Source organism: Paramisgurnus dabryanus, chromosome 9 (genome assembly GCF_030506205.2).
Source record: "Paramisgurnus dabryanus chromosome 9, PD_genome_1.1, whole genome shotgun sequence".
NCBI classification, from domain to species: Eukaryota; Metazoa; Chordata; class Actinopteri; order Cypriniformes; family Cobitidae; genus Paramisgurnus; species Paramisgurnus dabryanus.
In genome coordinates, this window is record NC_133345.1 from 26,703,924 (window position 1) to 26,730,435 (window position 26,512).

Consider the following 26,512-nt stretch of genomic DNA (forward strand, 5'->3'; position numbering starts at 1 on the left):
TTTTTCTATTTGTCCAAATATTTAGAAGCCATCATGTAATACCTTCAAAGGAATAAAGCTGCTACAGTAATCATTTGTTTAATCTGCGAAACATAATTTAATTCAGATATAGTACTTTTAGATTTGTTTAAAAAAAAGCAAATTATTACAATTAAAATTATAGTATAAAACGTATATATTTTATATATTTTACTGACATTTACAGAGAGAGAGAGAGAGGCTATAGATTGCCTTTCTACTGAACAAATTATAGGTTGCTTCCTTTGGGTCCATAAAGTGCAAAGTTATTCTCAGAAGTTATTCTGTCATATCCGAAATGTTCAGAGCATAATTCATCTGGTTAGGTTTGCAAAGAATGGTTGAACCATTAGTAGGCTATAAATGTTGTGATATTGCTGCATGCTTTTGTCTCTTATAGCGCAATCCAATCCCACAACATTCACAATAGCCTTTGAAGCAGGTGCACACGACGCACTGTAGCGTTAAATAAAACGGAGTCTCTGCATGCCGATAGAAACATGCGTGCTTTTTATATAAGCACGCAAGCGTACATTTACATGTATTAAATTATCAGAATGGTTTTATTACTATTTGTATATGGTTATTGCGATACAAAATGGGGATCAACCCACTGTGTGCACAATGTTGTTTAAATTGTCATTAACGTCTTTAGCAATAATGATAAATAAATGATTGAGCTGATTTCAGTATGTGTGATTTCAGCCATTTTATCGTCAAGCTGATGTAAGGTGGCACGAGGTTACAATAACCGCACACCCCTTAAATCGAGCTTGCGGGCGCTATAGTGGATTGTACCACTCAGTTGTATGGGGGGATTTTTAATTTCAAATTCTTTTTTAAACACAAAAAACTCATTTTAAAGCAAGATATAGGTCAATAAAGCATTAGCATTAAAGTCATTTAAATATTTTAAAAGAACAGCAAACGTTAGACGAGGTAAGTTAAAGTGTTTGGGAAATACCAGTCCCCCCTACAGTAAATCTCGTCTTGGGCTATAACAATAGACAGTAGAGCATCTGCGCCTCCCGCACACAACCGGCTACATCACATTTTCATCCGACTGCATGTGCCATACCTGTATGTTCACATCATCAAATCATACAAGTCAATGTGGCTATTTTCTAAACATTAGATTATTCTTTCCCTTTGGTTCGTTATAAGGTAAGACGATTTCTTTTCTTTAGGTTTGTGCTGAATTCTCGTGATGAGGATGCGCAATCAGATTCAGCGTGTATGATGAAACCTCGCACATGGGTGACATAGTAAATTTAAGGGTTAGGGGGCGATAAGTTCTTTACAAATGTACGATCACGATGTATTTGATTCTTTCACCTACATAATTGTTCAGATATTTTCTGTGATTTTTTTCTATCTTTCCGTAAAACTGTATAATCAGTCTAACAGAGGTAGGCTATTGTGAATGCAAATGAGATTCACAATTACTGTACTGCAAATATGCTTTTTTCTTTATTCTTTTCTTTTAGTTTTTTCTTTTACTTGGGTTTTACTTTTACAAATATTACTATGCTTACTTAACGTTAATTTGCGAATTGTAATAGTAACACTTACGTTTGGTGATTTAATGACGAAGTGGGGGAAATGTGTTTTACTGTTCTGAATAAAAAGGTGCAGCCTAAAAGAAGTCTATCACATGAGCTGCGACTGAGCGCATATCGTTTAACATCAGACAACGTGTGTCCCTTATGACACTCATGGTAAAAGGTACAGCGTAGAAAACAACAGTATTCGTGCCACAAAATACTATTTTGAGAGTAGTTATCATTAAGGTATATTCTGTCTTTGCCTTTGAAAACCCGTCTGCTGTTTTGGGACGATGCGGCCACGTGACCACCAAAGCTGCGCTCGTGTCTGTTTGGGTTCGTATGCAAATGAACCTACCTCGTGCTCGTGGTCTAAATTATTGATGTGTGAAATATGATCGCGTTCAGGATGTTCTTTGGGTTTAAGTGTCGTTTGCTGTCACATAGACTTGAGCTGTGATGCGCGTTATGGCATTCCTGCTAATGTGAAAACACGGTGATGTGACGGGTCCTGTCACAGCTATTTGCCTGGACCGTTATTCTTCCGTTTGATCAGAATAAAGACCAACGAACTCAAATGTGCCGTAAGCTTTATAAATAACGTTACCTTGTATGAAATATTTCGTTTTTCTGAAATGGGACACATTGCACCTGTCACCGGGATAACGCGCTGGGCCCTGTAAACATGAGGGGAGCGGCCCGCGCTTTTTAGCCATTCAGAAACTCTCACTGTCTGTCAATCATGTGGAGCGTTCGTTCTTGTCGATATTCGATTGGCTTATATGTTTGTGGGCGGGGTTTTTGAGAGGCGGTGTGTGGTTGCAGAGTAGTGCGTTTCACCAAATGTAATCGATTGCCAAAAAGCTAAACTAAACAGTTACTTAGATTGATAAATGACAAACAAATGTATAAAATAAATCAACTGAATTGGAGAACTTTTGTGTTTTCTGTAATAATGGCAAACAATACTGCCTTGCATAGAAGCGAAGCATTGTCTCATGTTAGGGAAATTTACCTGTCTTCTTTCTGTTCTTCATTTTCATATCTAACAGGAAGCCTATACCTAAAAAATGAGACGATAAATAGTTCAACCCACACTTTCTTCAATTTATTCACTAAATCCCTCTTACTGACTTGGCCATTCGATCCCAATCTACCCCTGCTGGAAAGGGTTTACTAGAATCTCTCACTCCCCATCGGCAAAAAAGACATTTTCAAATGCCCAAAAACAGCAAAGCCGTCAAGAGAGAGATTGACGATGACGAAGTTACGGAATCTGTCAAAGATTTACTCTCCAATGAAGATACCTGTGAGGACTCTTTCAAGAAGAGCTCTCTGACAGTGGGAGATGTTCCTCAGAAAAAAGAGAAGGATGCTGAGGAGGGTTCAGAGGAAGATGAGGAAGAAGAAGAGAGACCCGCATGGAGCAGCAAACTTCAATACATCCTTGCCCAAGTGGGTTTCTCAGTGGGCCTTGGTAACGTCTGGAGGTTCCCCTATTTGTGCCAGAAAAATGGTGGAGGTAGGTTATCTGTTCAAGTATAATGAAATAAAAAATGAGTGCAAAGGTTATTAGACTAAATCATTATTCTTATAGGCACAGCAGCATATTGTCAACTGTTGACTGGCATAAGTGTAAGTGTTACACAATTTAATGTCAAAAAATAATAGCAGTATTACATAAGGATAAATTATTAACATTATTTCAGTGCTTGATACATACACACAAATGGCAAGCCTTGTATACCTAGTATAAAAAATGTAAATAAAAAAGTGAAATTATTACAAAGAGTATATGAATGATACATATTTGAGTATTTTGGCCAAGAATCTGGTATGAAACTGAGATGAGATTGTGAACTTGTGATGCCCCCTAAAGCAAAACTTTGTTTTCAAGAAGTAAATCTAAACTGAGACATATGTCTGACACCTCAAGTTCTCAGTACTGTATGTATTTCCTCTAAAAAGAAACCTGTCTGCCTGTCTACAGGAAGCACATCTCTAGTCTGTGTTTGCTGTGTCAGAGGTCTTTCTTGATAAAACAAAACAAAGACTTAAAGGGGCCATGGCATGAAAATCTGACTTTTTCCATGTTTAAGTGCTATAATTGGGTTCCCATTGCTTCTATCAACCTAGAAAATGTGAAAAAATTAACCCAGTAACTTAGTTTTGGTAAACCATACTTCGCAAGCACGTAAAAAATTAGGTCATTGAAATGTGGCTCTCCTTATGATGTCATATTATAATAATACGGCCCCTTAATCTGCACTATCCAACCACGGCACAGCCATTTTAGTGCAGAGAGAAAGAGAGAGAGAAAAAATTATTGACAGCACAATTGAGTTTGAATCGCATCAAACCACCATCATTGTGATCAGACTTCATCCGCTCATTTGCATTTTAAAGGACACACCCAAAATGTCTTGTGACATGGCCCCTTTAAAGGGACACTCCACTTATGCTTATTTTCCAGCTCCCCTAGAGTAAAACATTTGATTTTTACCATTTAGGAATCAATGCTGATCTCCGGGTCTGGCGCTACCACTTTAGCATATCTTAGCATAATCCATTGAATCTGATTAGACCATTAGCATTGTGCTAAAAAATAACCAAAGAGTTTCGATATTTTTCCTATTTAAAACTTGACTCTTCTGTAGTTACATCGTGTACTAAGACTGACAGAAAATTAAAAGTTGTGATTTTCTAGGCAGATAAATGGCTAGGAACTATACCCTCATTCTGGCGAAATAATAAAGGACTTTGCTGCTGTAACATGGCTGCAGCAGGTGTAGTGATAATACGCACTGCTTTAAACTAGTCCCCTGCTATTAGCTACGGCGTAGGACCTACGCACGACTATAAATAAGGCTTAAAGAGCATAGACAGTACAGTAAAACTGTATCCACATGACAATACCTAACCAATTTTTAAATATCTCTACTTTTAATAAGTTTAGTGTGTCTAGTTAATGGTAATATGTATAGTTGTTCCTTATGTATAATGTCACATTAACAAGGTATGACATGAAAATGAACCGTTTTGCTTATGCAGGATAATCACAGGTTATATTACCCATCTCTGATTATACAAATCGCTTTAATGTCAAAAGCAGATTATGGCTACTTGCCCTGACCTTTCTGAGAACTAGCACATGCCATATGTACAGTATTACTCATGTCAATGCCTTGTTTACCTGATTTCCGTATAACCTTAATCATTTATCGTGAGATTATTGTTTTTTGTTGTATCAGAGATAAAGAATGAAATTAGCTGTAAATATAACAGTATAAGTCTATGGTATGTCACCATTTATATTAGATTTAGGAAACTAATGTGTGCGTGACAGGAGACAGCATGTCTTTTTGTCTTCATGAGAGTCTGGCCAAAACAGCACAGCCCTGCTGGGTCTTGTTTTCCAGGTTGTAATAAGCGAATGTGGCCACCCTGCTGTGCAGATCTGTAATTAGATTAAATAGGGCACTGTGTGTTTGCATGTGTCATGTCTGTCGCTGTCGTTCAGCCAGGGCAACACAACCACAGCGCTGAAACATCTGTGTAGCATCCAAATAACAGCACATTTTGTCTTTAAAGAAACCTCACCTCACATTTTCTGCTCCAATCGACCAGATGTCATCTCATCCACATCCTGCTACTGTACATTCATGTCACTAAATGTTATGCATAATAAAGGCTCTGAAACACTTATTTATGAATCTCACTCTAAAAAAACAAATGGTGCTATATAGCACCAAAACTGTTGCTTTGTATCGTAACTATAGAAGAACCGTTTTTAGTGCCATATAGCACCAGTGAAGCACCTGTGTAGAACCATATAGTGCTTTGTAGAACCATATGTGGTGCTATAGTGGTGCTATATGGCCCCTATATGGTTCTACACAGGTGCTTCACCGGTGCTATATGGCACTAAAAACGGTTCTTCTATGGTTACGATCCAAAGCAACAGTTTTGGTGCTATATAGCACCGTTTTTTTTTTTAGAGTGTAGGTTTCTGTGGGTCACAGCACATGACTACTACATGGTGAAGCCTCTCGCACTTTTGAAGGAATGCCTTTGTATTAAAGTTATTCCCCATAAGGCACTATGAAAGAATGTTATAATGCCATTGGCAATGCATGAACAGTTTAAAAATACCAGTCTCTTCTTTGGACTTCATTGGTAAATCCAATCAGTCAATATTTGCAGATGATTATTCAGTCACTTTATAACTGAGAAGCTTAGATGCAATATATATATATGAGACCATACATCCTCTTTTCCCCCGAACATCTCCTCTTTATTGCATCCGGCTAGGATTTCTAAATTGCATAAAATGTCTGGGATTCTGCTTTTATTTTCTACAGTCGCCATTAATCAACATTGTAATAATTGGGTATATATGACAATACATCTGTCACAAACTACCCTTTACAAAAATTGTCCTCTTTGCAGGAGCATACCTGATCCCCTACTTCATTCTGCTGGTGGTGATAGGGATCCCCCTCTTCTTTCTGGAATTAGCCGTGGGCCAGCGCATCCGTCGGGGCAGCATCGGGGTGTGGAACTACATCAGTCCACGCCTGGGCGGCATCGGCTTTGCCAGCTGTTTGGTAAATATGCTGTGCTTTCGTAGAGACATGTTGTTTCAAACAGGTCCTGTCTTTGCTCTGGGGAGAGGCAACGGATTAGGCCATTTAAAGAGATGCCTTTGCATTTGCTGGATTTGACTGTCTTCTTATTGCAGGTGTGCTTCTTTGTGGCTCTCTATTATAACGTCATCATCGGCTGGAGTCTCTTTTACTTCTCACAGTCCTTCCAACAGCCTCTTCCCTGGCACGAGTGTCCTCTGGTCAAAAACAAAACCAACACATGTAAGACAGCATGAAGATGAACTTTATTACTCATTTATGAAATAATGTAGTGTATTTAGACAAAGAAACACAGTTTAACATACAGAAAAAACTTTGAATAATGTTATGTTGTATGAAGTTGGCACTTGTGTTATACTCAACTTTTCTATAGGAAAATTTTATTGACTTTGTATAGTTCAGACAGAAATATAGCTCCGGAAATCTGATGGCTTTATTAAGTTGTGCTTTATTTAATATTAACGTTTGCAAAAAAAAGAAACATTTGAAACAGCAACATTATAACAATATAACATGTAAAATCATCTAAAATTTAGTAAATCTGATGAGATGGATGTTTAAGATCTTATTGAAATTTTTACTTATACTGACTTTCATTAAAAATATCTTAGAAGAGGAGATGAAGGACACTTGATGCAACAAAAGCAAACATTTCCATTTACTCGCCATTTAATCTCACTGAAGTCTAGGAGAAATAATTAAGATGTTAAAAAGATCTCATCTGTGATTTTTCAATGGTATGTTATTGCGTAGATGTCGAGCCAGAGTGTGAAAAAAGTTCTGCCACTACATTCTACTGGTATCGCGTGGCCTTGGACATCTCCGACTCTATCGCGGAGGGAGGAGGACTTAACTGGAAGATGACTTTATGTCTGCTGTTTGCATGGACCTTGGTGTGTCTCGCTATGATCAAGGGTATCCAATCTTCTGGAAAGGTAAAAAACGTATTTTTGTGCATTAACTACACTTTTGTTGTACTATTCAGTGTATGATTATAAAAAATGTCTTAATGCATTCAATTCAAGATTATTTAGACTTTTACTCCACTAAATAATTCCAACATCTTATTCATCATTCCCACAAATGAAACTTTACTGCAATTTCGTGTGCACATTTACTGAAAACAGGGTGATACTGGTTGCCATAGTTTTATGTGTACCATTCCTGCACAGTTGTTTGGTGCTGTTCCCAGTAACTTTCCTCTGCTACAATTACTGGTGTTTAAGGACACTGTAGTGTAGAATTAAAGTTGTCTACAGGAAGGGGTTTAGATTAATTAAATGGATTGTTGTACAACTTCCTCTATGCATCATAGTTATAGAGCCACAGAGAAATGGTGTCTTTTAATCTTGTAAATTGTGGCATAGTTAACGTTTAACCTTTTTTTTTTTTACTTCAAAGTGGGTCTGCTTTCAACTAGAGTGAGTTACCTCTTAAACTCCTTTGTGTTCTGGTTATACAGTAAAAGCGTGGCATGCATACGTTTACAGATTACAGTAAGCATAAAATGTCAATCACTTATTTGGGGTTTATATTTTTCATAAATTTAATTCCTGTAGCTTAACTGGTATCGCATTTCATTAGCAATACAAAAGATTAAGCGTTCGATCTTAAGGAGCATACATACTGATACCTTGTAATGCACTGTAAGACACACTTTGGATAAAAGCATCTGACAAATGCATAAATGTAATTTATCTAAATTACACATTTCCATTAAAGTATATAATATAGTATACATTGAAGAGGTTTTCAAAACCTTAGCCAGGGACCCCTTACAGGGGTGAAACATTTCCAAGGCCCCCCTTAAAGGTGACAAAAAATGCACTGATACAAAATATTACATTGTTCTTTGATATCTACATAGACAGCAGGTGTGTGATTTTATTATGTGCAAAATTATCCAGAGATGGTTTTACATGTCCATTTTCAACCCAAGGATTTGTCCCTAGAGAGAAATGGTCTATTGTTGAGCTTTGCTCTGATTGGCTGTTTCTCAGAGCGGCTCCTTTCATTAGCTCTGCGTGTCAGACGAAGATACAGATTTTAATCAATTATTCTGACATTGTTAATGGATGTTTCTGAGTGGTTCGTTTCTGCAAAACGTAACTGTAACATTAACAGTAGAACTTCAGCCTAAACGCTAGCATATAGCATTTAGTAGCATATAGCGCTAACTTTGTTTTTAGCATTGTAACAACATTGTAATTCATTTAATGTGTAATTTAATGTTCGGGTGTACATCACGACTGTAACGTCTAGGGGTGGGACAGTTGTCATGACCACCGCACCACCGCGGTGGTGCATTGCCACCGCAGTGGTGAAGTGCCACCGGCGGTTGTGTGACGTCACATATCAGGTGAATGATTAAACAAAATAATAAGTAAAAATTGCAGTTTTTTGTACACGTGAAATAATAATAACAAAAGTTGTACAGTAATTTATAGCCTAAGATACAAATTTATAACATTGTTTTATGTTAATACACAAATCTCCACTACATTACCATGTATGGCGTTTCCACCAAACTGGTGGATTTTAGCATAACTCAGCACGTTGGAGTTTAGCCATGTCACTGTGTTGTGCGTCTGCGTTCGTTTCTTTTGGTCTCCAGTGACAGTGAAATACATACACATCACGTTTGTCTTTTGTTGTGAAATAAAAATTTTACCAGGTTAAAGTCGCGCGCATTTAGTGAAACGTTATTTTCTTTCACCATTTAATCCACCCTTACCCCCCCCCCCTCCCCATGGACCCCACCACCGCAACACCGGCGGTTGTTGTTGATGGTTCCACCGCGGTGGTAAAAATTTGCCACCGTCACAGCCCTAGTAACGTCACAGTCAGTGTTATGTTGAGATTGGCCTGTTTTCCAGCGGTCTTTTGCATGCACAAGGTTTACATCAGAAGGAGGAAACAATCGTGTTTGAGGCTCATGATATGTCATTACAGAACTCTTATTATTCATCTATACCTAGGAAAATACAGTTTTACATTCTACGGCACCTTTAAAATTGTAAAAGTTCCGGTTAAGCATATTCTTACCTGAAAGCTTATTCTTACAATTGTTTCATGATGATTCAACTTGTGTTTTTAAGAGAGTTGTTAAATTATGTTAAAAGCTTTCATAAAATCAACACTGGCATGGTTCTTAGATGTAAATATTCTTAATGATACAACACAATAATATAATTTATAACAAATTATTTTATATGGACCCCCTAAGCACAGATGACCATTCCCGGACCCAATTTTGAGAACCCCTGTATTATAGTATAAATTTTTACTAACCTAAGTGGATTTCAGGGGGGAAATAAATAGTGGTAACACATAATATTTTTTTATTAGTAGTAGTAAATGCATAAGCTAACATGAAGTAAGAATGATCAATATAGTTTTTTAGCATTTATTAATCTTGCATAATATTAGTTCATGCCAATACAATTGTGCATGTTATTAATTGTGCATTAACTAATGTTAGCAGTTACAATTTTTGATTTTAAAAAATGTATTAGTAAAAGTTGAAATGAACATGAATTAAGATTGATAAAGGCTGTAGAGGCATTGTTCATTTGTTAAAGGAACACGCCCACATTTTGGGAAATTAGCTTATTCACCGTATCCCCCAGAGTTAGATAAGTCCATACATACCTCTCTCATCTCCGTGCGTGCTGTAACTCTGTCTGACGCAGCCCCCGCTAGCTTAGCTTAGCACAAAGACTGGAAATGCATGGCTCCAGCTAGCAAACTGCTCCCAAAAAGTGACAAAATAACGCGGACATTTTCCTATTTATGTGTTGTAATTTGTATAGTCACATCGTGTACAAATAACAAGCTCGTATGAGACACGGACATCTTTTAGTCGTATATTGCTGGGAACTATATATTCTCAGGCGCAGCGCTGCTGCTGGGGCGGAGTGATTTGCTCGCAGCACCTGAGTGAGACACGTTATTTTTTTATCTTGCTTCATACTTCTAAAGCGCTTTGAGAAATAACATTGAAAGGCGCTAAGTTACATAAAATAAAAATTATTATTATTATAGAATAAGGTGAAAGTAATAGCACAAAGCAAATTGTTTTTGCACAATGAACCCACAGACAGTAGGCAACTATTGTACAAACAGGGTCACAAATCTTCCCCCTCTAATTCAACAGCTAGGTGAAGGCTACAGTAATGAGTTACCTCAAAAACCGTTCGTTTGTTACTCGGGCGATATAGCGCGTTCTTGACAACATAATAATTACTAAAATTACATAGGGCCCGGGAAGTGCAATAGTAGTGACCACCCTGTTCATGTGTCACTAACGTTATATTACGTCTAGCTAATGGCACTCTACAGTAAACTAGTCATCGAACATAACGGGACACTTACCGTAGCCGCAGGTGATCCACTTTGTCCTGTCTGTACGATAGATGGGATGGCCGTATCCTTCAGCACACGTTTCATTGTCCGTGTAGCAAATTCCATTTTATGAAAATAGTCATCCTCTCTGAAATGCTCTGAGCAAACACGATAGCCCTTGATGGTGGCTACAGGTGTGTGTGGGTCTATATCCAGAGCAAGCAGCCATTGTTTCATCAGGTCAGCGTTTTTAGTTGGAATTCTGTGAAACATCATGGTATTACCTGGTCTCCCCTGTTTATTGTTGCAGCTCTTTACAATACAGTAAACACCCATGATTGTAATAAATTTACTACCTAGCAATCGCTAACTCCGTTACTCCAACTATGAGCGAACTCTCTGCTCCTCACCACGGGGCTTCTCACTCAGGTGCTGCGAGCAAATCACTCCGCCCCAGCAGCAGCGCTGCGCCTGAGAATATATAGTTCCCAGCAATATACGACTAAAAGATGTCCGTGTCTCATACGAGCTTGTTATTTGTACACGATGTGACTATACAAATTACAACACATAAATAGGAAAATGTCCGCGTTATTTTGTCACTTTTTGGGAGCAGTTTGCTAGCTGGAGCCATGCATTTCCAGTCTTTGTGCTAAGCTAAGCTACCGGGGGCTGCGTCAGACAGGGTTACAGCACGCACGGAGATGAGAGAGGTATGTATGGACTTATCTAACTCTGGGGGATACGGTGAATAAGCTAATTTCCCAAAATATGGGCGTGTTCCTTTAAGATCATGTAAGCTAATGCATTAACTACTTTTAACAAATACAACCTTATTGTAAAGTGTTACATAAATAATAAAATGGGTACTTGTCATACTTATTGTCATTATACTATTGTCTGGTATGTGTTTGACTGGCTTGGTAAATTAAAATGCAATAAATAAAATTCTGTCTATGTTGTTACCATTTTACATAAACACTATTAATGTAATGCAGGACAGGGAAAAAGTCTAGCATAAATCATTAAGTGCTTCAATCATTGGCAAGTACAAAATGGTGTAATTATGTGAGGTGTGACTTTATTAGTAAACGGTTGGGTAACGCTTTAGATTACAGCCCGGAAAGTACTGCGTAAGTAAAGCGAATTTACAGTGTATGTTTCTATAATTATAGTTTACTTATAAAGTACGTACGTGTAATTATAAGGGAACAATTTATAATATTTGGGGAATAAAGGAGTAACAACCAGGAAAAATACAAATAATATATGCAGTAAGTATTTTAGATTACTAAACAACAAAACTTGAAATTCAGTTAATGTGTTTATGCTATACAATACAATTTATTTAGAATTTTCAATAAAGGTTACTTACCTTAAGAAAGAAAAAGAGTACAGGAATTTGTTGGGTCATCAAGCAAAATTAAAAATAGGCAAGGCAACTATGGTGAAAACAAAGCAATTAAAACTAGAACTACTCTCTTAGAACGAATGTGTTAAAAACAACACATTAGTGTTGATTCTGGGACGACACACTAAATGCGTTGTCCCAGAATCCACCCATCTCTGTGTTATTATGCAAACAACACATTTTGTGTTACTTTTAACACAACTTGTGTGATATTTTAACACAAAATCAACACAAAATGACACATAATGTGTTAAAATTACACATAATGTTTTAAAAACTTAACACACAAAGATGTGTAAAAAATTAACACATCCTTTCTAAGAGTGTATTTTCTGTAGTTACTGTGTAAATATACCATTGTTTTGTGTTGTTACAGTCTAAGTCAAAAATTTTTACCCCCTTGTTTCACGTAGTAACAGAGTAAATACAACATCTGCGGGCTGTAAATTAAAGTGGCACTTGTTACCCCCTGGTTTCACATAGTTACAGAGTAAATACAACATCTGCGTGCTGTAAATTAAAGTGGCACTTGTTACTCCCTTGTTTCACGTAGTTACAGAGTAAATACAACATCTGCGGGCTGTAAATTAAAGTGGCACTTGTTACCCCCTTGTTTCAGATAGTTAAAGAGTAAATACAACATCTGCGGGCTGTAAATTAAAGTGGCACTTGTTACCCCCTTGTTTCACGTAGTTAAAGAGTAAATACAACATCTGCGGGCTGTAAATTAAAGTGGCACTTGTTCCAAAAATATTATAAATTGTTCCCTTAAAATTACACGTATGTACTTTATAAGAACACTATAATTACAGAAATGTATGCTGTAAATTCGCTGTACTTACGCAGTACTTTACTGCATATATTATTTGTATTTTTCCTGGTTGTTACCCTTTTATTCCCCAAATATTATAAATTGTTCCCTTATAATTACACGTACGTACTTCATAAGTAAACTATAATTACAGAAACATACGCTGGAAATTCCCTGTACTTACCCAGTACTTTCCGGGCTGTAATCTAAAGCGTTACCAACGGTTGTTATAAACTCAAATAGTACAACAACCCATCCCAGCGCTCAAGGGTTTTGAGTCACCCATTCTCTAAGTGAAAATATAATACTAAAAAGCTCCTTCACTTTTAATCAAGGTACATGCTTAGTCAAATAAGCTTTTAGTTACATTCCCGACAAATCCACATACAGTATGTTCATCTTATTTTTTAAGATATCAGAAATTGTTGCATCAAAAAAATGAAATGAGTTGGTCCTAAACTCAACACAAAATTGTGCAGCTGTATGTTTGGTTTATAGAAATCCCAAGTATAGTTTTCTTTGTCATTCGGGATGTGATCTGTACATTAAATAACACTGCCCATCTAAATAATATTTAAGTGCCTGCCCTCTGTGTATTTAAACACTGGCACAGGTAAAGAAAGCCAAAAACAGTGCATAAAAGGTGATCACTGCCCTTCTGTAAAACATCAATTTCAATCTATTACCTTATTTGACCATTTCTTTGCATATGACTTATTTCAGGTCATGTACTTCAGTTCCCTGTTCCCCTACGTGGTGCTTATCTGCTTCCTAGTTCGTGCTTTCCTTCTAAAAGGCTCTGTGGATGGGATCGTTCATATGTTCACCCCAAAGGTAAGACCCTAAAACACAAGAAGCCGACACCATCAACTATATAACAATAATTACACCAATTTAGTCTTCATGCTCTGTTTCATACACCAGCAATGAATCCAATTTATTCAAAACTATGTTAATCATACATTACTAATTCCCTCGTGTATCCGCCAAATCAGTTCGTTGGACACCAGTAGATGTATCTATGGAAACAATACCACCGCCAAATTTCCCAGCATGCATTAGTGCTGGTGACTAGGCAGAAGTGAATTAACTCGTCCATCAGCAGACAGCAAAACACAGCAGAATGTCTCACTGTGTTCCAGCTACTTTACATAAGACACAGACAACACACAGTACAGAGTCAAGTGTTTTTCGTGGTATGAAGTCTGGGTTTATGTTAAAGCGCACAAGATTTATGCATGCAGGGGGCTGTCGATGTTAATGTGTTTCTCTTTGTGTGGCATGGGTCGTTTCAGAGCCTTATCAGTGGGTGGTTTGTAACAAACAATTACACGATAGTGTGCCTCCTTCTGCTTTAGAAAAGTTAGTATCATAAGAGCTGCACTGTTTAACAAGCCTGATAGGAGGGACCTTAATTTAGTTAATGAAATGTTTCACTGTAAGTTTGCTATTTGTACATTTACAGTAAACATCAAGGGTGCAGTGCAATAAACGCAGACCCTCGCGTATGTGTTAAAAGTCGACCATACTTCCCCAAAGGAATACCTAGGAATAGTGTTTTTTAACGTGTAAGCAAATATATGCACACGGTTGACTGCACAGCCTTGCAAAGTATAGTTTATTTGACTCGAACGTGTACACGGATGTTCGAAGCATGCGCAATTCGACAAAATGCAATGCATTGTCTGGGCTACATACCACATTCTCCTGTAGGGCATTCTAACTTATGTGTACAATGTACGGGTTTCAAAAATCCGATGTGCGTAAAGTATGCTGGTACGCATAAAAAGTGGACCATACTTTAGCCTTAATGGTGACTGAAGGTGTTTGACTGTAATATGTGACAAATAATAATCTTAAACTTTCACCTTTTTCACAGCTTGAAATCATGCTGGAGCCCAAAGTGTGGCGTGAAGCAGCCACACAGGTCTTTTTTGCCCTGGGTCTCGGTTTCGGTGGCGTGATTGCTTTTTCCAGCTACAACAAGCGAGACAACAACTGTCACTTCGACGCTGTGCTGGTTGCCTTTATTAACTTTTTCACTTCAGTGTTGGCAACCCTGGTCGTGTTTGCTGTGCTGGGCTTTAAAGCCAACATCATGAATGCCAAATGTGTGGAAATGTGAGTTCAAAGGTTAAGCGTAGAATAATTTAGATGGGTTGATTGCCTGTAAAACCACATTTAACTTCAGAGCTTATTATGTTTTTTATGTATTTTAGGAACACAAGAAAGATCATTGATCTCCTTGGCAATGAGATCAGTCCCAACTTGATCCCACACCATATTAACCTCAGTCATGTTACCTCTGAGGACTACCAGCAAATGACCAACATTATCCAGGGTGTAATGGAAAACGAATACCCACGCCTAGGCTTAGACAACTGCAACATCAAAGAAGAGCTCAACAAGGTAAGGAGGAGCTTAAAGTGAACTGACGCACAAAAAGTAAATGTTAGAGATAACTGATATGCACAAACTTTCCATGGAATTTTACACCAGAGGATTCAGGTTCACTCGTAATATGTTAACGTCGCCATGAAAATAAAATGGCAAACTGTAATTTGTTTTGGAATATTGTGGAATTTAAAAAAAAAAAATGACTTATCTGTGAGCTTCATTATTTTTTTTAAATGCATGTGCCCTCATAATCTTTCATTAAAAAAGCAAATCTCCTCCCCTCCTCAAAACGGTCTCTCTTTATTTCCGGTCATATGATATGGCAGGTGGGTGGGTGCCAGCAGAAGCTCGCTGCAATTAGCAACACAAAACAAATTCAAACGATTCACTCGGATGTACGTCACCACTGGGAAAATTAGGCAACCGCTACTTCCGTTTCATGACGACTTTAAAGGGATTGTCATCCAAAAAGTTTATTCTGTCATCATTTTTTTACAGAAATGGGTAGGGAGTTTCATAGGGTCGGAGCAATGACAGAAAAGGATCTGCCGCCCATAGTGGATAGACGGTACCTAGGAATACATAGAAGTTCAGAATTTGAAGAACCGAGTGATTGTGAAGGTACATAGGAGGAGAAAAGATCAGAAAGATGGGGGGTGAAAGAGAATTTAGTGTCTTAAAAGTGAGCAGCATGATTTTATGAATGAATATACAGAATGAATAGTAGTGGGCCAAGAACAGAGCCCTGTGGGACACCCTGATTAAGTAAGACAGTAGGAGATTTGGAATTGTGTAAGGAGATGTGATATTGCCCACCCGTGAAATAAGAGGAAAACCAGGAGAGTGCAGAGCCTCATATGCCATTAATCAGGAAAGTAATATCTTGTGACAGACTGTATCAAAGGCAGAGCTGAGGTTTAATAACAGAAGTATAGAGAGACTACATGAGTTTCCAGAGAGTAAAAGATCATTAACAACCTTTACTAGCGTGGTAAAGGTTAACAACCTTCACTAACGCGGTCTCCGACAGAAGCCAGATTGAAAAATGTCGAAGAGACTTTTCCATGATCTTTGATACAAATGGCAGGATGGAAATAGGGCGGTAGTTGGATAAGATGATCCAGATGGTAGTCTTTTTGAGTATGGGAGTAACAGCTGCAGTCTTGAGTGACACGGGTACAGTAGAAGAGATAAATGACATATTAATAAGGTGGGAGATGGGGGCAGAATGTACAATGTCTTTCAGCGTGGAAGTAGGTGCAGGATCAAGAGTGCATGATGAGGAGTTAGATATTTGTATTAACTCTGTGATTAATGAGGAATTGGTTAAGGCTAGGGTTGTCATAGAATTAATAGATTGAGATTTCATATGCTTATTGGTAATTGGTTCGTCACCAAATGTCGCATACAAGTTATCTAGCTTACCCTGGAAATGGTTCAGGAAAGTGCAGCACATACCAATAGATTCAGAGTCACTAAAGCTGTGCTTTGGTGCTTGAGTCAGTTTTTTTAATCATGCTAAATAACATTTTGGGCCTGTTGCTCGCTCTGTAGATGATTCTGGAAATGTGGGAAGACCGGGCTGTATTTAAGGCCAATTTATATTGCTGCATTCAAGCAAACATAAGAAAATGGACATTGGACAGTTAAACCAGTTTCTCAGAAGAGATGTACATGTTGTCTACATTTTATCTTCAAACATTAAAGCTCTCCATTGAACCACAAGGAGGAATGGGACATAGGGACCGGCCTAATCTTAGCTGGGGCAAACTCATCCAACAATTTTTCAACATAACAGCAATACTTGTCATAAATCATAGATGGGCAGGTGGAATTTAGCATATCAGAAATAGCAGAGGAGGCAACAGAATCACAAAAGGAACTATTGTCAACAGTATTTAAATGACGATAACCTATGGTTCGATTTTTAGTGGGGTTGACTGGACAGATAGATGTAAAATCAAAGGAGATAAGTCTATGGTCAGAAATCGGGGTAGCTAAACTGTCAACAGAGATATTATTCAATCCAGATGTACAAACAAGATCAAGCGTGTGACCATGAGTATGAGTTGGAAAATGAACATGCTGAATAAGGTCAAAACAGTCAAAGACAACATTAGCTGTGTAGCAGTGGAGCAAGCAGTATCAACATGAATGTTGAAATCATCAAGAAGAATAACTTGAGACGACACAGCACATGCTTGGGTTAGTAATTCACTAAGTTATGAGCAAAAAATCTGTTTGGTTGTTTAAGTGGTCTATAAATTAGGATAAGTACGATGGGATGCTTGTTACCAAACTTCATAATCATGTACTCAAATGTTAATGACGCACAAAAAATGGCTGCAATACCACCACCTTTACCAGTTGGGTCTGACATATGTCGATATCCAATAGGGATAAGCAGATTCAGATGGATAAAATCATCTGGTACCTGCCAGGTCTCTGTGAGAAAAAAACATATCAAATTTGTTGTCAACTATTAGTTCATTCATATAGGTGCCTTTGTCTGGGATAAATCGACAATTTAGAAGGGCACAGTGTTTATCCGTTCCATTGACAGTAGGGGTATGATTAGTCACAGAGTCAGTCTTATTAATCATTAAATGACGCAGATTATGCGAACGCGCCAACCGATTCATGGCCCTGCTACTAGACCAGATAGAGGGGATCGCAGAAGATGATGACTGATGAAGGACGTATCACCTTCTGGAAGAGCAATGTAAATATTTTGGGCGACAAACAATACCAGATTAGCGGCAATGATCATGTTTAGAGCCAATAGCTGGCAGGACCCATATTTGATTTTCATATCTGTGTTGAAACCAAAAATAGCCAGCGATATGATATTAAATGCCAGAAACTTTAACGTGTTGAAAAGAGCCATGGAAAATCAGCCGACAGCATTGCCACGTTAGCCAGAACCGAACCCAACACAACATCAACGTAAGAGACAGTCCACAAGTAGAGTGTTAACTCACCTCAGAGTTAGTCAGATCGATGGAGGATTGAGAGGGCAGAGGGCTCGCAGTAAGCTAAAAAAAATGTTCCTGTCGTAACAAACTATCCAACACGCCAAGAGGCAAAAGATAACATCCAAACAGATGGAAATTCCTTACATCGGGAAGTAATCCAAACAAAAATTCCGAAACATGAATTAAAGGCAGGGTATCTGATTTGATCCAGAATTTTTTTTAGTTATAATGGTTAAAAGTCTCCTCACATCCTGATAGCAATTACTATGTTAAGTTGTTTAAATGTATTTTTTATAAATGTATGTCATCTGTGAAAGCCGTAGGACCAAAAAATATTCAACCAATCAATGAACTCGGACCGAATGCAATAATTGGACGCGTGCAATCAGACACAACGTGTTTTGCATATGCCACTGCGCAACCTGTTCACGCAGACCATACGTCATCAGCGCGTTCACGTGCACTCAGCTCCAGTCTGTAAACAAGCGGAGAAAGGCAAACTTTTTTGGTAAGTTAGGGATGCGATATGATTGTATTTACATGGATTTAAATATTCTACTTTGTTGAAACATTGTGTTGCTTATGAAGTTTGTGTTCCTTCCTTTACGAATTAGCGTAACGATATACTACTAACGGTTACTTCTGCACAACCGAAAACGTGCTTAACTAATTTCCATTTTAAACAGTTGTTTATGTTGGCTATTTTGGTAATGTTGTTCACTTTGTACTGCAAAGTTTCCTCACTGGCGACTTGAATGGAGGGTAGGATTGTAATTTCAGTGCTAGTAGGCTACTGTTAGCATTTTTCAAAATCAGATACCCTGCCTTTAACGCAGCAGGCGAAGAAACAAAACAAAACAGTACAGTACAATAACTCAGCGTGGAGCAGCAGCCAGATGCACACAGCGTCCCCAAAAGAGTAGTTTTTTATGATTACAAACAAAATAAACAACAAGTAGATTACCTTAGGTCAAATCATACTTAAAGCGTATCATATCAAAAACTACACTGAGCTATGGTTACTGTGTAAAATGTGTAATACTATATAATGTTTACAATCTTAACTACAGATCAGCTCCCAAACCTCCCTTCACATAGCAGTGATCCATGATCGCCATCTTCCATCATCTTTAGGAAACCAAAACATTTGTTAATAGAGACCGGAAGTTTAGTTACTCCCAGACGCTTCAGATGAAACCGTCTGTATGTTACCTAGATTTTAAAACTGTTTAAAAAAGGTTAGGATGTGTTAAGCATTGTCGGCTCATGTGTTTGGAGTGTCATATGTGTTGCTCGTGTTTTCAAAATATGTGTTTGTTGCGTCATGTGAACCATGTGCATCACGTTTTTTGTCAAAATAAGTGCCTGCTGCACACGCGTCAAAACCGTTTATGATAAAAGAGACGCTCACGTTCACAAAATACACACAAGACACTCCCTTAACTGAAACTCTGATTACGCATGAGATTATGTGAGTATCTGGGAAAAGCGATCGTCTCTTTTATCATAAACCCGTGAGACGCATCTGCAGCAGGCACATATTTTGACAAGACACGTGATGCACATAGGTTCACTCAACACGCAAAACACATATTTTGAAATTACGAACCAAACACGACAGGCTACATACATGTTGTGACGAACTTCGCATCGAGCGCCCTCGAAAATAGAAGTCACCGGCCGTCACTGGTGTTAAGGGTACAAAGATGATATTTTATTACTTGTGCCATTTATAACCAAAGCATGAGTTTAAAACAAAATTTTAAAGGACAAGTTCGGTATTTTAGACTTAAAGCCCTGTTTTCAGATTGTTTATGGTGAAATAGAATGGTTTTGACTGAAATTTCGACATTTTCGGCTGCCCTGAGAATTTTCGCGTGTTTGTGTTTCAGCTCAGACCTCTATAATGGCTTTATAGGTGCACTGGAACAATCCTTCCTAAAATGCATTAAACTTTCGTTTACAAAGACGTAAAAACTCACCGAGTGGTCAGGGGTGTTCACTGATATGCTCACACAAAAATCGCTGCAAAAGACGCATTCCAACAGCTGTTTTAGCATTCGTTGTTAACTTGTGGACCTATTTCCCCAAACGCCTCACACCCGTACATTCTTCCGCTTAGAGCTTGAATAATAAACACTCCAGCCCAGGTGGTGGCGCTAATCCGCCTTTGCCAATTGCAAGAATAGAAACAAAGTTCCCGGCGCGGAGTAATACCGTACCTCACAGGACGTCTAATACAGTCAATGGAGTTGGTAAAAACTACGATAAAACCTGTTGGAATGCGTCTTTTGCAGCGATTTTTGTGTGAGCATACCAGTAAACAACCCTGACCACTCGGTGAGTTTCACGTCTTTGTAAACGAAAGTTTAATGCATTTTAGGAAGGATTGTTCCAGTGCACCTATAGACCCATTGTAGAGGTCTGAGCTGAAACACAAACACGCGAAAATTCTCAGGGCAGCCGAAAATGTCGAAATTTCAGTCAAAACCGTTCTATTTCACCATAAACAATCTGAAAACAGGGCTTTAAGTCTAAAATACCGAACTTGTCCTTTAAAGACTTACCTTTTTTATAATCTCAGACATTTAAGCAGACTACACTCACTATCTTTTGGGACTGTAATGAAGGCATAAAGGTTTTTTCTCTCTCTGTTTTGGTATAAGGGATGTGTGGAAGATCCCCAGCACTGCATGATGAAACAAATGGAAATAAATGTGGTACCAGTTGTCTGAGCCAATATTATTATCTCTCCTTCGCGCCCAGATAAAAACACAGGTTATGGGCAGCAATCACACCTGTGTGCTTTGAAAAAATAAATTGATGAAAATCAAAATCAATTTTCTAATGTGTTGAATAATTTATGCACAGACCTCAAGCAGTTTTCAACAGTACCGAATGTACAGCATAGCTAATGACAGGGATTTGATCATCTGGTTGCTAAAAAATAAATGGCACACCTTTTTAGATAATCTGCATTTTTCATGTCTAAAACCTAAACAGTGCAGGACAAATTGTGCTCTGAAGGTTAATAATGTTTTAATTTTAGTAATAGCGATGCTGGCCTGTCTCTTTGTTTACAGTATATGTACGTTTTTTTACATGAGTGTCTTTTACAAAAGATTTTAAATCTGTTCACTTACAGGCAGTTCAGGGTACAGGCTTGGCCTTCATCGCCTTTACTGAAGCTATGACCCATTTCCCAGCTTCGCCTTTTTGGTCTGTTATGTTCTTCCTTATGTTGGTCAACCTGGGACTGGGCAGCATGTTCGGCACTATCCAAGGCATCCTTACGCCCATTGTGGACACCTTCAAAGTGCGCAAAGAATACCTTACAGGTCAGCCAAACCTTTATACATATGACACCAAATTTATAAAGTATATTTTGCTATTGTTTTTATTTTTATAGTCCTTTATAAATCTTTATTTGCTTCACAGCTTTGAGTGTTGGAATCTGTTAAACACACATAAGAATGTAAATCACTATCTTAAAGGGGACATATCATGAAAATCTGACTTTTTCCATGTTTAAGTGCTATAATTGGGTCCCCAGAGCTTCTATTAACCTAGAAAATGTAAAAAAGATCAACCCAGCAACTTAGTTTTGGTAAACAATTCCCTAAAACCATGTAAAAAATAGGTTGAAATTTGGCTCTCATTGTGATGTCAGTAGGGGATAATACAGATTTAGAAGGTGTCCAGCATCATAATTTTTAAAAAGCCCTTGAAGCCAATTTTAATTTTTTTGCACATATAAGATTAAGGTCTGAACTTACTATAACCATTATTTTTAGAGGATTTAAAAAATATTTCCTATAGAATTATATACATTTTTATTATCATTATAATTACCGCAACATGATATTACATTAAATATATGCATTTACAAACTCATGTATCGGTAATGAGAACTAAAAAGTTGTCTAGGTACTATGACAAACGAAATTTCAACTTTTATCTGGAGAGACAAAATAAGAACTGCTTACCTGGTAGCCATCTTGAGTGTCTCAGTCAATTATGTCCCTTCCAACAATCTTTTTTATGTTAGTTCCTTGAGGCCTTAAACAATGATTGAAAATTGTTGCGGAGGATGAGAAAATTGGTCTTCGAGACATATATATTACTTATTTTTGTCTCTACATTTATCAATGATCACCAAATACCACATGTTTCTTTACAGTAAGTGTTTATAGTATAACATGCACTGAAGCTTTTAATTTTTTAGATTTTTTCATTACAAATATTTCCATGTCAAAGAACCCAAATCCAGTCATGGACACGTTGCGGTAATGAAAATGCTCCCCTTAAATGTGGAAAAAACAACAAAATTGGTTTGTATGATGTCATTTGAAATCATGTGCAAAATAGTACATGAAGAGATATTTGTAACTGTATGCTTCTTATTTTGATACTCTTACTTTGCATTTACATTTTTATCAAAATGTTTCACGACACCTCATAAGCCTAATTTCACGACAATCACCCATATTAGCTGTTATACTAGCATTACAATACAACCAAGGCACTTAAAAAAAAAAAAAAACTGGTGGAAAACACTGTGATCAATATTAGAGAGTAACCATTGTAACACAAAAGAAGATAACAACTAGACATTTTCACAGTATTAGTAAAACGTGTGAGAAGTGTAGAGGACTTTGTTTTGAATGATCCGACCACAGGACATCACTAGTTACTCACACCACTCTAGTGTGATCTTGCACATATTTACTACAGCCTCTTCAACGTTTCAGTAACCGTTTCTTGGCCATAACTTTGTCATCGAGGATTTTTCAGATTTTCATTTGAGTTTCGTTTGCATACACCCATGAATAAGCTAACTATAATAGGCATTATTGCTCTCTGCTTTCTTTGCAGTTGGTTGCTGCGTACTTGCTTTCAGCATTGGTTTGATCTTTGTTCAGCGATCTGGAAACTACTTTGTAGCCATGTTTGATGACTATTCTGCCACTCTGCCTCTCCTCATCGTGGTTCTCCTGGAAAACATTGCTGTGGCTTGGGTCTATGGCACAGACAAGTATGTTACACTACACAGATCATTGGTCTAAGTGCAGGAACTGATGTGTTAGAAAGCTTACAGCGCCCTCTGTTGACTCGAGTATAATATTACATGTATATTTTATTAGGAAACTACTCCGTGAACTATTTTGTGACCAATAGCTTAATAGAACAAACTCAACGTTTTATTTGCTCACTAATGTTTCTTTTTTATATACAGTAGCTTGGTACTTTTTTGGCTTGTGCCCCCCCCCTGTATATGGTGCATCTCTTTGTGTACCCTCCCCCAAGAAAAACTATCAAATAAAACATTCAAAAACATATTAAACAAATGTAGTGATGTTGGTTAGTAGCCTTATTATTCCTGACGATTAATTGCAGAATTTATGATAAAATGACAGAAAACTGTGCGTCATGTACCAATTTTTTAAGGGGGCACAGTGTGCACTGCACAGCTCACAGAAATTTGCGCATACACAGACATCAAACGAAATATTATAGGGCTTTCAGTCTTTTCCATGGTACTTACATTTCTAACAATCTGAACACACCTGCTTTCATGCAAAAACCTCCAAAATAAAAGTGTTGACTAACTTTCATATTAAATACTATTCAATTGGAATAATGACATATTTACATCTGAAACGGCATGTTTTATTTATTTAAGTTTTATTAAATTAGTTGTTTTATTGTGTCATTAATGCATTTTGCTCAACGACTGCATTATCCTATAAAATTAATGTAATTTTAAATCCATTAAGTATATAAACAACAAAAATGACATAAGCTATAGCCACATGATTGATTTTAATACAAAAATGTGTAAATAAAATTATTAGAGGAACGCATTTTTGCATCAAATTTTACCTCATATGTGAGCATGTGTAATTCCGCGCCCCACGTGAACTCTGGCGAACTTTGGCGTTGTACCAAGATGAATCTAGAAATCTACTAATATAACGTCGAGACTGTCACATTTTAAACCATACATTTTCTACACAGAGGAGGTTAACTGCACATTACCGTACCGGGGTTTGGAAATGTTGTAAGCGTTTCTTACACGTTTTAATTCCTCAGATAGCAAAATGTAGCAGAAACAACGGCAAAGAGCTCGTGAGCGCGCTCAGACGCAGACACTAATGACGTCTGCGACTGCGCTGTCTGCAGCGCCTGTCGCCAGAATAATGTAATGTAACACGGTCAAAACACGATAAAAACGGCGAAAATCCCCGAAAAGTGTTAAGGATGCAACACAGAATTGATAATATTGTGCATATTAAACCGATTAAAAGACAAATAACAGATTAATGGCCGCTTTGATTTTGAGCTTGCATGCAGTTTGAAAGGGCATGCCGCCTCTGGGTTGCTACACTAATACGATCTAAAATCAAAAAAGGAAACAGATAAACTGACAAAACATTTTCTCATTCAGGTTCTTTGAGGATTTGCAAGACATGCTTGGATTTACTCCATATCGCTTTTATTACTACATGTGGAAGTTTGTCACACCCGTTCTGCTGCTGGGGCTTTTGATCGCAAGCATCATCCAGCTGAGTCTGTCACCACCCAGCTACAGCGCATGGAACCAGCTAATGGTGGGTACAAGTCAGCAATTTGGGAACACGAGTGGTTGCGACCCAAGCCTAAAGAGGCTAGCCCAATAATATACTGGTCTACTAAATCATTAATAATTTACAGACTTAAAATATGGTGCCCCATTAAAGGAAAGATTTATGTTCATGCTTTTACTGTTACATTACTCGTTCATTTTGGATGGATGGATGCTTTTTTAATCCCCAGGGAAATTGTTACAAAAAGTGCAATTCAATATATAGGCATAACAATGTACAGATACACATTACTCTGAATCCAAGAAAAAGGATTAAGGGTGGTTAAAGTAAGGATTAAAGTAATCCAATTGCTTTGTCTGTTGACAGGCTAAGGAACAATCTCTAAACTACCCACCCTGGGGCCTGGCTGTCTGCATCTCATTGATAGTCATCGCCATGCTTCCGGTGCCTGTAGTATTTATTCTGCGCTTTCTGAACATCATTGATGAGAATGCCGGAGGCCTGTCCACAGTCTCCTATAAGAAGGGTCGTATTATCAAAGAGACCACATGTAGAACCAGAGAAGAGGAAGAAGATGCCAGTCTTCTCAATGCAAAGACACCAAGTGAAGCACCCTCACCCATGCCAGCCAACTACCGCAAGCAGAGCGGCCCTCCGACGGGCACAGACATCACTCTTAATGGTAGCAGTGGAACCGGATACATAATGCCCAATATCACTGACATTCGGGACATGCCCGAATCTGATTTGTGAGACTCTGTTTACTTTCTGGAGGCTGAACTACAACCTTTAATTTTTTAATTTTTCATAATTTCATCACATCTGCTGAAGTGTCTCATTAACCAATCATAATCAAGCTCTCGCTTCTGTCTGCCCAATAGTCTCACCTTTTAACCTTTTCTTCTTAAATCTCCACAGATCGTTTACACACACTGCTCCAGAAAGTTTCAAAATGTATTATATCTGTAGCACTAACGCTCCCCGACCCATCTCCCCAACTGTTTGCACGCACTTATCCTTCCTGTTTGTTTGTAGGGGCACGTAGACCCCTGGTTTATGCTCTGCTGTAGAATGGCTATTTGTACAGAACGATTATGTTGCAAGTCAGGGTAGATGCTGCCCACCAAAAACGAAATTAGAAGCAGCTTAGCCGCTTTGGAAAAGTCTAGAATGTAACGTATAACGTGGATAACATGCAGTACTTTTCGTTTGGATGTGATTAAATCATTGTGCATCAGCGTATGGATTGCATTTAAAAACAAACTGTGCCTCATTCATTCTCAAATGTTAGATTACAAGATGAATGTTGTACATTTAAGGTATTGTGTAAATAATGAACAAATAACGGAATATAGTTTGGATAACAGACCATGTTTTTTGGTAAGAAGGGTTTAAAAATCCAGATCGCTGACTTTATGTTTGTATGTCTGCTGATGTGCTATCATTATAACATCTTGTAAATATTTTTCATGATTTTGCTCAACAACGCAGTATTTCCTTTCTCAATACTGAGATTTTAAAAAATAAAGTATTGAGAAATTCTTGCTTTGCTTTTTTCACAAAAAGTTGACAATGAAATTCAGCAACTATATATGAAATAAGGCGCTTAGATCCAATAGCCTCGATACATATGAACACCAAACATGTTCATCAAACACCTTCGCTTCAAATCCGCTTAATCCCGACCTCAGGCTATTTAGAAATACATCCAAATCCACTAAATGCCCAGAAGACACAACCGTGTTTCACATTCAAACTTGTGTACCTTAATTAGACCCC

The 26,512-nt window shown here is 37.8% G+C and overlaps 1 protein-coding gene across 1 annotated transcript; it reads left to right on the forward strand.

Moving 5' to 3' along the window:
- The first annotated feature begins 1,036 nt into the window (after positions 1 to 1,036).
- Positions 1,037 to 26,274, forward strand: slc6a15 (solute carrier family 6 member 15). Its single transcript, XM_065283367.1, has 12 exons — positions 1,037 to 1,182; positions 2,615 to 3,084; positions 6,012 to 6,169; positions 6,304 to 6,430; positions 6,962 to 7,143; positions 13,498 to 13,608; positions 14,654 to 14,895; positions 14,994 to 15,183; positions 21,292 to 21,484; positions 23,022 to 23,181; positions 24,595 to 24,757; positions 25,100 to 26,274. The coding sequence occupies exons 2-12, from the start codon at positions 2,781 to 2,783 to the stop codon at positions 25,484 to 25,486; spliced, it is 2,217 nt and encodes a 738-aa protein (XP_065139439.1). The 5' UTR covers positions 1,037 to 1,182; positions 2,615 to 2,780; the 3' UTR covers positions 25,487 to 26,274.
- The last annotated feature ends 238 nt before the right edge of the window (positions 26,275 to 26,512 follow it).

Coding starts and splice junctions, on each gene's coding strand:
- slc6a15 (XM_065283367.1), top strand. CDS start 2,781: ATGCCCAAAAACAGCAAAGCCGTCAAGAGAGAGATTGACGATGACGAA. Junction 3,085..6,011: donor GTGCCAGAAAAATGGTGGAG/GTAGGTTATCTG, acceptor TCCTCTTTGCAG/GAGCATACCTGATCCCCTAC. Junction 23,182..24,594: donor TGGGTCTATGGCACAGACAA/GTATGTTACACT, acceptor TTTCTCATTCAG/GTTCTTTGAGGATTTGCAAG.